Below are 13,279 nucleotides of genomic sequence, written 5' to 3' on the forward strand. Positions count from 1 at the left end.
ATTTCTCAAAGTATTCTAGAAATACATTTGTAATAAAATGTTATCATTTTTGCCCAATTTTGTTAACCTGCCCTTGGTTAGTTCTCTGGCAATGTCTAAATGTAATATCACTATCATTTCTTTAGTCAGTCATCTCCAGGAATACAAATTCTTCAAACAATAAGATGGGTATAGACCATTTGAGGTGCATAGGAGATATAATCAATATTGTAACATGAAACTAGGCGCTGTCCGGGAGACTGGTAATATCAGGTTGTGGCTAAAATGTGTGTTTTGTCTTTCTGGCGGTTTAGTAAACCAAATTTTAGATCTCATCTGACTCGTTGGATGAAATGAATGAGTTTGTTTTCTGAACCTTTCTTCTGTGCAAATGTCCTCTGAAATCAACACTAATCAAGCACTTTGCACATTAAGCTCAATCCATATTCTTAAAAGGCAATTAAGTTAAACAGCCTCTTTATATAATGATTCAATTATGCTGTTACCTTCACTCTCTTAGTCATTATACTCTGTCCAGTTGACCCTTGTGTATCAGGTGTGGTGTGTACTGTTAAGTATAAATTGTAATTGATATGATAGTGTGTGGATATTTTTCAGTGTACCTGATGGTACAGTGTGTCTGGTCCACCAGAAAAGCCCAGCGGTAAAACACAGGCAGCGGGGAGCAGTTGGTGATTGTGAGTTCTCTGCGAGTCTCTGTGCAGTTGAGCACACAGCCAAAATCCACTGTGGTGGAGGAGAAGTGGAGGTTGGGGAAGTGGACCTCGGCGTGCAGCTCCACCGCGTCTTGCTGTGGGTGTCCCTGGTAGTGCACGTCAAGGTACTGGAAACATTGTAAATGAATCAAATGTATTAATGCAAAAATAACTGATGCAGGTCAATGTTTGGATAGGTTTGTTTCACTTAATGACAGTGGTTCCCAAACTTTTCTGGCTTGTGAACCCTGAATGAAGCAATATGTTGAATGTGAATATGAATTGTCTGCACTACAACTTAATTTGGAGGATTTCCTAGAAACCCCCCAGAGGTGAAAAATTATTTTGTATTGTATAACAGATGTTTTTCATTCTTATCCCTTTAATTATCTTGAACCCAATGTGATGTGCACTAAGCTGTGGTGTGCTCAGAAAGAACTGGCCCTGGGATGAAACAGCAAAGCATTACATAAGACATTTTACAAATATGCATCACTATTACCTCATCAACGACTCGTGACACCCGATCCTCACAATAAGCTGGATTAAAGCATAACCACAACTCAGCCTGCATCCCGTTACCTAAAACCATGGACTGGAAAAATACATTCAGTGGTTACATCATTTAACAAGAAGGTATTAAAGGAATCATACTGTGTCTGCAATATTTAGTATGACAGACTTTGTACAGTAGGTAAACTAATAAACAGTATATCATGAGTTACTCAAATGTTCTCAGTTGTTGAGGATGTGGACTTGCATGCTTGATGAAAAATCATTAAATCATGTTCTCTATCTGATGATTCCTAAACCACAGGGTCACAACCCTTTTAAAATCCTGCACACAATTTAATGAAATGTTTATTGTACTCCTGCCATGGGACAAAGGCTAATCAAAATATCCCGCTACTCTCTAGCTTCATTCCTTAGAGCTGCCAGGGGCTTGAAAATCATTTTAATGTGGATTCCAATCCTGCATTTTAATCAACTCACTGAATGGAAATGAGACGTCTGATAAAAAGAAAATATGGGCAACTTGGGAATGTATGAACTGAACTTCTATCGTTAGTATATCAGAGGTGAGTTCATTACGAGGGAGTGCAAGTCATCAGAAAAAGTAAATGACATCTGTGAGTCTCATTTGTGCAGTACAGTAGGGAACTTCTGCTACATCTAATTTAATACTTTAACTCTGATCAATGAAGTAAGTATTGATACTAATGTGTACACATGCCCATTGCCCACTCTAGGAGAAGATTGACATTAATATACAACCAGTGTTGGGAAGTAATGTAATGTAACAGCGTAATGTAATTTAATGAAAAAATAAAAGTAACTGCAATCCATTACAGTTACTGAGAAAAAATGTGTAATTAAATTACAGTTACTAATGAAAATGTTGATGATTACAAAGGAGGTTACATCTGAAGTCACACCTTTAAGATTTTGCTTAGGAAGGTTTTTTCCTAATTTTGTAATATTTAGCATGTTACTGAATATATTTATTGCGGTTTTTAATTATTTGAAAATAATATTTTTTTATATTTTATAAATAAATCATGACGTGGGCCTATTTGGAGCACACATGGCCTTAAATGGTGTCACGGTAACAATTAAGCCCATGCTAGACTTTTTTCTTTTTTCATAAAATATCTTGATTTTATATTCCAAAATCTACATTTACCAATGAATACGTTTTCAAATGAGAGATAAATCTTCTTTATAAGAAATGATCACCCTTATAAATCATGTCACTATCCATGAAAAACACCTGAACTTAGATTTTGGTGCTTAACAGCTGAAAACATTGGTTAGAAAATTAAAAAAGTACTTTGATTAAGTAAATGAAATAGTTACATTACTTATTACATTTTAAATAGAGTTACTAGTAATCTGTAATCTATTACATTTCCAAAGTAACCTTCACAACCCTGTACACAACTTTACAGAACTGCGTGTTCTCATGCACTTTCCAATGGTGGTAATATTTAAGATTAATACTTCAGATCTTGTGTGACATGAATATTGATTGAAGTGTGAAATTAACATAGAGATAACAACTGTACATTTTAAGTTGTTTCCATGCACAGACAGCACTTGTCTGACTTTACATCCTACAACTCATTCCTACATTCACTTTTCCAGTAGCCTCATTTCCTACATGAAAGGCAATGTTTTATTTTCTCTTATCATTTACAAGAAGGGAAAGTAAACAAGTACATTTACTCAAGCAACTATTTACTATTTTGAAGAATTGTTCCAATACTTGAATATTTCCATTTTGTCCAACGTTATACTTGGAGTCATCCATTTCAGGGGGGAAACACTCTTCTTTTTTACTCCTCTACCTTTATCTGACAGCTGTAGTTCCTAGTTACTAAAGATAGAACGAGCTACACCAGCCATCAATAATTCAACAGTGTGGAAGCCCTTCCTCCTTCTCGACTGTTTTGAGTGTAACTGTTTTTAAAGTCGCAGTCTCGGATCCAAATGTGAACAAACAGTGGTCCCACTACCACAGATCAAACACTAGAAAACTGGGATCTCTTTCTTTTAATTCTCGAAGTCTTTCTATCTACTTTCGTGCAACCAACATTGTAGAGGTAAGCAGATGATGAAATAGTTCAGTTTTGAATAAAGGTGGTCTCTAGGTTTCCTCCTCTTGGACTATGAAGTTGTCCAGCAAATTGATTGGGATATTTTTGGAGAAATGGGTTTCACAGATGAAATGAAGAACAAATAGATAGAGTAATGTCCTTGGAAAAGTTAACTAAAAGAGAGAAACACAGTACTGGTACCTTAGTGGTATCTGAGCTATGGTCTCCTCGGGCCTCACACAGAGAGAAAGGCTCCACAAGAGAGAGCTCCATGGATAGAGTCAAAGGTGACACATTCTTTAAGACTAGCTTCTCATATAGGGGAATAAGACTCTTTCCTGGGACCTGTAAAACAAATATATAGTTAAAACAACAATATAAAGATGTGTAAAGAACAGGACTCCTTAAATTAAAGGTAATCAAACATCAGAATCATCCCCAAAAGGTATATGACTTTGAATTTGCCTACATAACAATTACATAACAGTGTTAAATAAAAATATCCTGAAGATCCTCTCACTGACTTTCTCTATGTGGAAGTTCAGCCGCTTGGATGAAAAGCTGAGCAGAGGAGCCACAAAGCGACAGGTTACATCTACAGACATGATGCGCTCGTAACTGCTCTGGTGACCCACAATGCCATGGCACACCAGATGCTCCCGTACAACCTGTGAGGACGAGACAGGCAATGTGCATTTATGAAATTCAGAACTTGAGTTTATTCCACCTTGGACCTGCAAACAGATGGAATGAGATATTTGTGAATGTGTACATAGTCGTCTCACTTTTGGGGAGTCTGAAGATCCTGTCAGCACCATGTCAACGGAGCAGCCCGGGAAAAGCTCCACGCGAGAAGGGCTGACGCTGAACACCGGCTTGTCTGTGGGAGAAGAAGTCAGGGATCCGCGGCCGGGAATGTCCTTCTTCCTCGGACCAGAGATGGAGGGCAGGAAAGTTCGACTAGATGAGAGCTCCCCCTTGCGGGTTTTAGAGGAGGGCGAGAAACCATCAGTCTTCCAGTACATCCGGTGTATCCGCTGGCCGTGGTTAGTCAGCTTGAAGTGGTACTGGCATGACCCATGGCTTGTAGTACATATAGAAAACAAATAAGAGGTGAGGCAGATTGTCAATAAGAGGTTTTCCAAATCACTTAATACGATGTCAAAATTTCGAGTCATCTTCCTTTGCTACCTGAAGTGGGTGCCCAGATCGAGACTGGGGGCAAAAGGCCTGTCGCTGACAATCGTGGTGCCAGTACCAGTCGCAGACAGAGCGACAGTGTGTGTGTGACTGTTCTGAATGGACACTTCCAGCTTGTCCTGGAAGAAGAGTGTGTCCTTTAAGTGTGCCGCCACCCTGAGCTCCAGCTGGCCTTTTGGTGGCACTTCACCCTCACTTGGCACAACACGCCAGGGGGATCTTCCATGGCTCTGAGGAAACAAACAAAATTTACTGTCTGAATCTTAAGAGCTGCCTTTGGATCTGCCTTTGGGCATTGTTGCAGTTATAGCGGCTAGCTCCATAACTGAAATGTGGTGCATGAAGATATCTTTTCCTCTAACTGTGCTCCACATGCCATTTATAACTATGGATGGGAAGACAAGCGTATGTATCATATAGCTGCATAATCACATCAACATTTTAGTGTAGCATGAGATCCTAGAGGTTTAAGTAGAGCAGTGCTTCCCTGCCTGACATAAGTAAGATAAAATATCTTCCTACTACGATTACGATAATGGGTAGAGTAGGATAAACACATGCATAGTAGTACAGCAGAGGTTAAAATCAGTGTAAATCACATTCAAACATTCTTTAACATACACAAAAGTATTAACGCATAGATAGTTTAAAAAATGTTATAGGTCTTGCATCTTCAGTCTCCTGGAATGTGTTTAATGCATTCTCAGAAAAGCCCTGCTGCAAGACAAGCTCAATATTTATTTTATTTCCCTGCTCTGTGGATTGTTTGACAGCATTTATTTGAATAGAGTTCATTATAATGAGAAAACTGATGTAAATCTAATGTTCATCACCAGTTTTTCCACAAAGCACATAGCCCCTCACTGTGCTCACTGTATTGTATATACATCTGACCAAGCACCGGTCGGAATCACAATCAATGTTCTATACAGCATCGCCTCTGATGGATGGCAGGAACATAAACTTTTAATTGGGATTCTAAGAATGAGCTTTCACTGCATAGGAGTAAAGTGAACACAGTAGACCATTGATCAATGGTGGAAAAATGTCTTACTTCATACTGCAATTAACATTTGTGTTGCATTTGTCACTGAAGTAGAAGCTGCATTGCAAATAATATTGGACAAACGCAATATAAAGAGTTTGATGTCTCTGTTCGAAAGCGCTTCCTTACAGAAAAGCTTTGAGGAAAAATAGGTTCATTTAAAGAGAAATGCCTCACGTTGGCAGGCAACACTTTGGGAGTCAAAGATCACTTTCTCAGCGTTTGCACAATCGGATGAGAGAGATCTTAGGTGGGTCGATATAGGATGATCATGGTGAAGGGGTGGGAGGAGTCAGAAAAGGAGAAAGAGCAGGGGGTTAACTCCCCGGAGAGAAGGAGCAAGTTGACTGGAATCTCAATAATCACATCAAACCTGCTGCATCCCGCAGCTTGATTAGCATTGATTGCTTTTGAATGCAGCAGGAGTGAGAAGAGCTTAGAATCCAAATGTCTGCTGTATGATGTACAGCCATCAACAGTATATCAACCTGCATCAATCATGTATTTCTGCTGCAGTGACCACAGCTCTCCTGTCAAATATTATACAGCACAACATAATCAATATATTGTAATGTGAATCTAATGGGGCTCAGCTTTCTGATTAGCAGCCAAAAAACTGAATTATTTCAACCAAGATTTGTCCAGGTAGAGCAGAAAAGGGTGTACAAGGTATTTTTTTGTCCACATCATGTACTGTAGGTATGTACTTTCTGTTTCTAGCTCCTATGTTATCATATTCACTGATAACAGAAGAGAAACTGACAACAGAAAAGTCCGTTTCGGTGAAAGGTTTGATATGCAAACATAAATACTGTATGTTATTCTACTATTTTTCACATCACACAATCTGATTGTGTAACTATCTTTGATACTGTATAAAACACTTTAACAAAGCACAAAAAAGGCTAGGTTGGAAAAGGGGTGGTTCATTTCTCACACATGGTCACTCACATGTCAAGCAAGTGTGAATACATTCCTCAATATCTAAACTATCTCCAGTCATCAGGTCATTTATGTGGCTCTCTGCCAGCCTATTGAGCTGAGATGTAATGTAATTCTAGGAGAATCTGCATCGATTGACACTTGAAAGTGCAGGGGAGAAACTCCTTCCATAAAAACTGCCTCAGAGGAGAGGACAGGGTCACACAACTGCAGTTACACCGGGGTTGCCTCTGTGTGTGTTGCAATTTGCGTGTGCTCGCGGTCGTGTTTATGCCGGCTGAGGGAGCATTAAGGCTTGGTTCCAGTCGCAAGTTGTTTCCATGTGGATATCAGGCAACGCTGATAAGGAAATGCACAACAGGAGAAGGGCTTTTAGGAGGAAAGTGAAACACTGAATATGATGAATTGTGGATCTCAGGTTGCAGTGGCGTTTAGAGTTCTGTTTACACCAAGTAAGCACAATAAAATATAATAAAAAGTAGAACATAACTTTTTAAGTCTTTATACAAATGACAAAATTCAAATTCTTCTGTTGTCACTTTTCCATCTGTGGAAGATGTAATTGCTGTTTACAAGCTGTAACAAAATGTCTTTAAATGGTCATTACTGGAAACAGTTGAAATGTCAGTCTGCAAGTAAGGGCTAAAAGCAGTTGTAGAGTGAGATATGACAGAAAGTGAAATGTCATTGAAAAATAGACACTGTATTGTAGACATTGTGAATAAACATAAAAAACACTAGAAAGCAACAGTCTAAAATAAGCATCGTTCAATCAGTTTCCCAGCTCACGTTCGCCTATTTCATTTACGTCATCTTAAATTGACAAAATGCCAATGGAAGCGCTAATAGGTCCACTCTGAAGAAGATTTGCTATTCTCCAGGGGTAGGACTATAATAGAACTGGCAACTAATTATTTCAAGAGCTAACAAAGCATTGAACCTATTAACTCATTAATTACATATCCAATTAGGCAGAAAATGAATAAGGCACAGGAGGGGGGGAAGAAAGAGCGATGGCTTCTACAAGAAATCTAGTCGATGGATGGTTGGTATATGCTCCTAGATTCTGTAACAGTCTACCGGTAGATACCACTAGCCTTGTTTGTTTTGATTTTTCTGTAGGTAATTTTATTTATTACTTTATTTACAGTACAGTCTTTGTGCCTTTTGTAAGACCTCACAAGTGTGCTGGGAGGCAAGTCTGAGTCAGTGTGTGTTCGTACCATGCGAGCTATAAAGCGGGCTGGAATAGGAGACTGGTTTGACAGATGCAGGACTCTAGTACTGTCCGTCAGAACCGGGATTCTTCCGAAATCCAGCTGTCGGCTCTTAACGTGAACTATTGGACCCTGCCCGATAAAGGACAAGAAGACTTCCTGGAAGAAAACAGAACAGATGCGGATCAGTGCACAAAATTGCCTGATTTATTTAGATGTACACTGTGGCTATATTTAGACAAAAACTCACAATTACAACCACATACACACAGTATTCAACATATACTAGCAAACACGTGTGTCCACTGACCAGAGGTGGTTGGACGCTGCCAAACACAGCAATGCGTAGAGTGTGATGAAGCCTTCCGACGGCCTTAGCCAGCAGAAACACAGGAATCTCTTCTGAACTGTGAGGTGGAATCAATCCTCTGGGTACAGAACTGCCAAAAATCAGTGAAGGACTCTCCTCATATTCCTGCAAAAGGTGAGACAAGTAGACAATGACTTTACTAATGTATGCATACTGTCTGATGTAGCAATTTAGCCACCCTGATTACTTTGACTCTAAATACACTATATTTCAATTCTATTTGTAGAATTAGTCTTACGAATGATGAGTCATAACAACATTTTTTAGAGGAATATGTGAGGATGGTTAGCCAGAGTTTAAAGGAAGGTGATAGAAAGCGAACTCAGACTTATTGGATGAGTAAAAAAAGTGATTTGTTCAGACCAGTGTAACCAATGCAAGTGTCTCAAAAAATAAAATGAAAACAACTCAAACATAGCTTAATGTGGTTTGACTCAGAACTCCAGCTACACAGACACTTTCCTTCCTTTCTGCTCTTCTCTTCAAACCAACAACTCTCCAATATGTCTAAGCAGTAAGGTATTTCTTGTAGGGGTGTCCTTCCCTTATTACAACAACTGGTATATGACAACGCCGCTTATATCAGTTAACATTGTTGTCACACACATCATCCACACACCATAAGTATTTAAATAATATTAAGATTATTTAAAATCTATGGTTATATCTCTTGCAACTACCACATTTCAGTTCTATCACTAGCTTATACACACTTTACACAGTTGCAGTGATCTACTTAACCTGGTCCAGCACGCCGTAGCAGGCAGGCAGATCGCAGTTGTTGGTCAGCTGCACCTGCTGTACATAAGGGTGATCGAGGTAGCACCTTTCAAAGTCCAACACTGGAGTCTGCACGACAATGTCAGGTACATCACACCTGTTCAGAGAGAAAGAGGGTGAGACAGACAGCAGTGAAGGGAAGAAAAGATCTGAGGCTTATTTACGAACCCCAACGGTAATTGCATTGCCTTGTGCCAAAACTACAGGCTATTAATTACAACAGATTCATAAATTTACAATGGCGGTGATTGCCGTGAGGAAGTCAGATTACCATTCCTCTTTTCTGAGTGATGGTGCAGGTGACATTCGAATGTATTATTATGCTAATTTAGCTGCTGAATATTTAACACATACTCCAATGATTTGTTGACACCTGTACGCAAGTTCAATGGACCACATTCACAGCATGTCAAAGCATCAGCGACAGCTTGGAACGCAGCAGAGGTTAGTGCCAGAAAAACGTCTGTACTTGAGAAGAAAAGGGTTGATAGGTGGGTTTGTAAAGATGAAAGTTTTACTTTTTTTTATGGCATCTTGTGACACAGTCTTTATCACGTTTTATATCAAAACATACAGTATTTTCATATTTAAAGATGATATTTTGTTTTACTAGGGCAGAGAGATGTAGATTCATTTTTTATTCATACATTTTTAATAAACTGCCTTTCTGTAATGAAAAAGATCAAACAGTGTGGTGGCACAAGAAAAAACAGGAAAACTGATCTTTGTTTATGGCTTTAATATGCTTAAAGTCAACTTAACACCACAGAATTAACTTCAGCTGATGTGTGTTTGAGAACGTTTGCAAATGAAAGAGAGTGTGTGTGTGTGTGTGTGTGTGTGTGTGTGTGTGTGTGTGTGTGTGTGTGTGTGTGTGTGTGTGTGTGTGTGTGTGTGTCTGACCTTGCATTGATAGGCAGCGTCATGATCTCCTCCCCTACACCCTCAACATCCACCACCAGTGCCAGTCTGTATCTTCTGACTGTGTTGGAGCACAGCGTCACCTGTACATACCACCACAAAAAAGGTTCAATAGACACAGAAGACAGCGCTAACTCCTCTGATAGGAAGTTCAGGTTAGGAATTTGTAGTTGGTTGCCACAGAACAGAGGTCTTCAAATGTGACATCAATAAAGCTTCTTCAGAAAAAGACACTTCAGAACTTGCTTGAAGATGATTACATTACATGTTTTAAGTTGTTTTCACTGTCAGAGTAATCCAGTGATATTTGTCTGTGCATCTTGCAAAAAGAAACTGCTACTAACTAATTTGGCATAGTTTAAATTACACCAATTTATCAAATTGACACATGCAGGCTAAACAAAATCGGGGCTGAACTTGATATTTCCTGTTTACATCCCCAAAAACATTATGGTAACTGTATTTCCAAAACTAAGAGGATAACTATTCCTCAAATTAGAGTAATACGAGGAACAAAGAAAAAAACGGATACAATTAATTAATATGAATATCATGTTTCAATATCAATTATTTTTTAGATTATTTCTGCTCAAAATCCGATATTAGACTACTTAAATTAAAACTAATAAAACATTTAAATTTGCCCAGGGGTGATAGTAGATGGGAGGGTGTTGTTTAATGAATGCATTGCAGGTTAACTTTATCCTCTCAAGAAAGTAAGTTTAAGGGCAAGACAAGCTGAAAGGAAAAGGTACAACTTTGCAATTGAAATTCAACTCTTAAGATTTACCTAATTACCTATGAAAGTATGATTCACATTAGTTTAACTTGACTTGCTTTGATGCGTTTGCCATTCAGTTAGCATACCCCTTTACAAAGACCGTCCCTTGTTCATTAGCTCACTCTACCTTAATGGTGATGTCTGACATGGCCCGCACAGAGCCCGCAGCAGGACTGACTGTGAATTCCACAGGCCTTGCATGGAGGTCTCTAGCAGCACTGCCTTGCCAATCGTTTCTGAACATCTCAGACAACTGTTTGGCGCTGGTCACACTGGGAGATCCCATCCCGTCTCCCAGGACACGTAGGGCAAAGGTCATAGGGACCATGGATGTGTTGAAGAGGGTACAAATCGATGTTTGTGGGAAACCTGCACAGAGGGACAGGGACAGAGAAGGAAAGAGCAAAGACAAAATAAAGAGAAAAAACTGAACAAAAACGGAACCATGCTGACCATAAAGAGGAGACTAGAGTGGAATATATGTGTTTAAAAATACCTCATTATTAAGCTACAACACCAGTTAAATGTATGATATTCTGGAATACAATACTTTTATTATTATTATGGTATTGTTAAAAAAGAAGCCACCGAAACCCACCGAAGGCGACATCTCCAAAATTGAGCTCTGAAACATCGAAGTGGAAAGTGGGACCAATAACGCAACCCCTGAAACAGAAGATATGAACCATCAGAAAGCATGAAATAAAAAAACAACAACAGTGATTTTAGAATTCCTAAAATAAGTCCTTTGAGTGTACTGTGAAGTGAAAAAGTGCTATGGTAGTTTTTTGTTTGCGTCACTAAATCTGAATTTTCTCTTAGAATCTGCCTCACTATATTAGCTAACCTCACCTGAATGTCAAGGTAAGTGGCTGAGGCTGTCCTGTGACAGTTAGCAGCAAGTCCTCAGAGAAAGTTCCCAAGATGCAACTGTGGAAGGTGACTTCCACAATCTGGCAGGCCCCGGAGGGAACAACACCTTCCTCAGGACTGAAGGAGAAACAGCGGCCGAAAGTGGTGTTGGGGCTTGACAGCCTGAACGGGGCATCAATGAGACCTCGGTTGGACACCAGAACCTGGACAAATCCACAGCTTTAGCATTAAAAGGCAGATGTGAAGCTCACAACATTAGTAGTATGTCTTAACTGATCATTTGTTCCTCGGCAAGAGCTTTATTACCTCATAACAGTCTTTGTCACCAATAAATACATTTTTCATGTCCATGAGGTTATAGTTGAGCTGGAGTATAGGTCCCAAGCCTTCACCCTCGATTGTAAGAGGTAAGCGAGATTCACGGCCTGAGCGCAGACACAGAAAAGCATGGGGAAGGACTTATAATAATAAAGTTATGAACAGCAAAAATAAAAGACTTGGGGCCAGGAAACAAGCAGATAGGAAGTCTAACAATAAAAGTGCATAGAAAGTGGCAATTGATTCTTTAGATAATTTCTGATAGTTTATTATATCTAATGCTGTTTTCATGCAGGTGAATATGATAAGTTAGAATATTTTCTTTATTTTATAAGAGTTTTTTTTAATGTTTCTTGTTTAAAGTCCTGAATCCAAAGTATTTGAATTGAAACCTTTAAAGGTGCAGTGTGTAGATTTTAGCGGCATCTATTGAAACAGACTTGGCAGAAATGGAATATAATACTCATAAGTAGGTTTAAATTAATGTATAAATCAACTGAAATTAAGAATTGTTGTGTTTTTGTTACCCATCATCATTTACATAGTGATGTTTCTACAGTAGCCCATAATGGTCAAACCAAACACTTACTCTAGAGAAGGTCTTTCATGTTTTTAAAAGGTTTCCCCGTAGGTTCTCCTGTACACTTGGATTGGGGAGGGGGAGGGGTTGTTTATAATCTGCAACCTCTCCTCTAGATGCCACTAAATCCTACACGCTGGTCCTTTAAAACTAGTAAATGAATCATCCAGTGCACTGACGGCTAGTGAGTTAGTCCTAATACAAAGTGCATAAATACTTTCTCAACATTTTTCTTCACAGCCTGTTTCGCCCTCTCTAAGTTATTAAATGGCAGGAAAGCTCTATCATTCAGTTTTACTACTGAATCTTTTTGCAAAGTGGGGAATCACGGTACAGTAGTTTCCATTCTAGCCATCATTGACCTAGGCTGGTCAGGTCGTCTCCTGCCTCAGAAAACATGGAAATGAATGTAAATCTGGCCTCCGGTTCAGAAGACATACATGAAGGCCACATGCAAATTTGTCAACAACCTTTTACTACCAGTGAGTTGAGATGAATATACTGGGGCCTCATGACTCTAATATGAAAATGAGATCAAGTGACAATGTACTCCAGTATGTACCAGTACTGTAGTGGTTAAACTATACAGAAGATTTAAAGGATCATTAGTAGAGCTTCATATAAGTTTGAATATGAACATCATTCATTGAGGGAAAAGGGAAAATAAAAAAGACATAGTTGAGAGGATTGGTTGTCTGCGGCAATAACCAAATAAACAGATACGGTTTGCTACCCAGACCTATCTGTCTAACCTTTATCTGAGCCAAGTCACAACCCACTGAGGGAAGGAGGATCTTTTCTTTTTTTTTAAAGCTAAAGTTATTGATTTACAGGACGGGTACACTGCCTGCTTCAAGTTGTTAAAATGATCAATACGAAGGTGTTGAAAAGCAAACAAAAGCAAAGAGTTATCTTACTATGAGGATGTATGCCCAAGGAAAAAGCTGTACTTTGGGTTAA

At 39.0% G+C, this 13,279-nt stretch overlaps 1 protein-coding gene across 1 annotated transcript in view; it reads right to left on the reverse strand.

The window, feature by feature from the left end:
* Positions 1-13,279, reverse strand: part of hydin (HYDIN axonemal central pair apparatus protein) — a 70,859-nt gene that overhangs the window by 38,561 nt on the left and 19,019 nt on the right. The window contains exons 11-24 of the mRNA XM_062421581.1: positions 11,728-11,846; positions 11,401-11,624; positions 11,147-11,214; positions 10,676-10,917; positions 9,750-9,850; positions 8,808-8,943; positions 8,007-8,171; positions 7,703-7,855; positions 4,484-4,722; positions 4,078-4,375; positions 3,817-3,960; positions 3,494-3,637; positions 1,198-1,290; positions 624-823 (exon numbers count right to left, since the gene is read on the reverse strand). Coding sequence (XP_062277565.1) covers positions 624-823; positions 1,198-1,290; positions 3,494-3,637; positions 3,817-3,960; positions 4,078-4,375; positions 4,484-4,722; positions 7,703-7,855; positions 8,007-8,171; positions 8,808-8,943; positions 9,750-9,850; positions 10,676-10,917; positions 11,147-11,214; positions 11,401-11,624; positions 11,728-11,846 — 2,326 coding nt within the window. The remainder of the gene's footprint in view (positions 1-623; positions 824-1,197; positions 1,291-3,493; positions 3,638-3,816; positions 3,961-4,077; positions 4,376-4,483; positions 4,723-7,702; positions 7,856-8,006; positions 8,172-8,807; positions 8,944-9,749; positions 9,851-10,675; positions 10,918-11,146; positions 11,215-11,400; positions 11,625-11,727; positions 11,847-13,279) is intronic.

The sequence above is a fragment of the Scomber scombrus genome, chromosome 6 (genome assembly GCF_963691925.1).
Source record: "Scomber scombrus chromosome 6, fScoSco1.1, whole genome shotgun sequence".
In the NCBI taxonomy this organism is placed as follows: domain Eukaryota; kingdom Metazoa; phylum Chordata; class Actinopteri; order Scombriformes; family Scombridae; genus Scomber; species Scomber scombrus.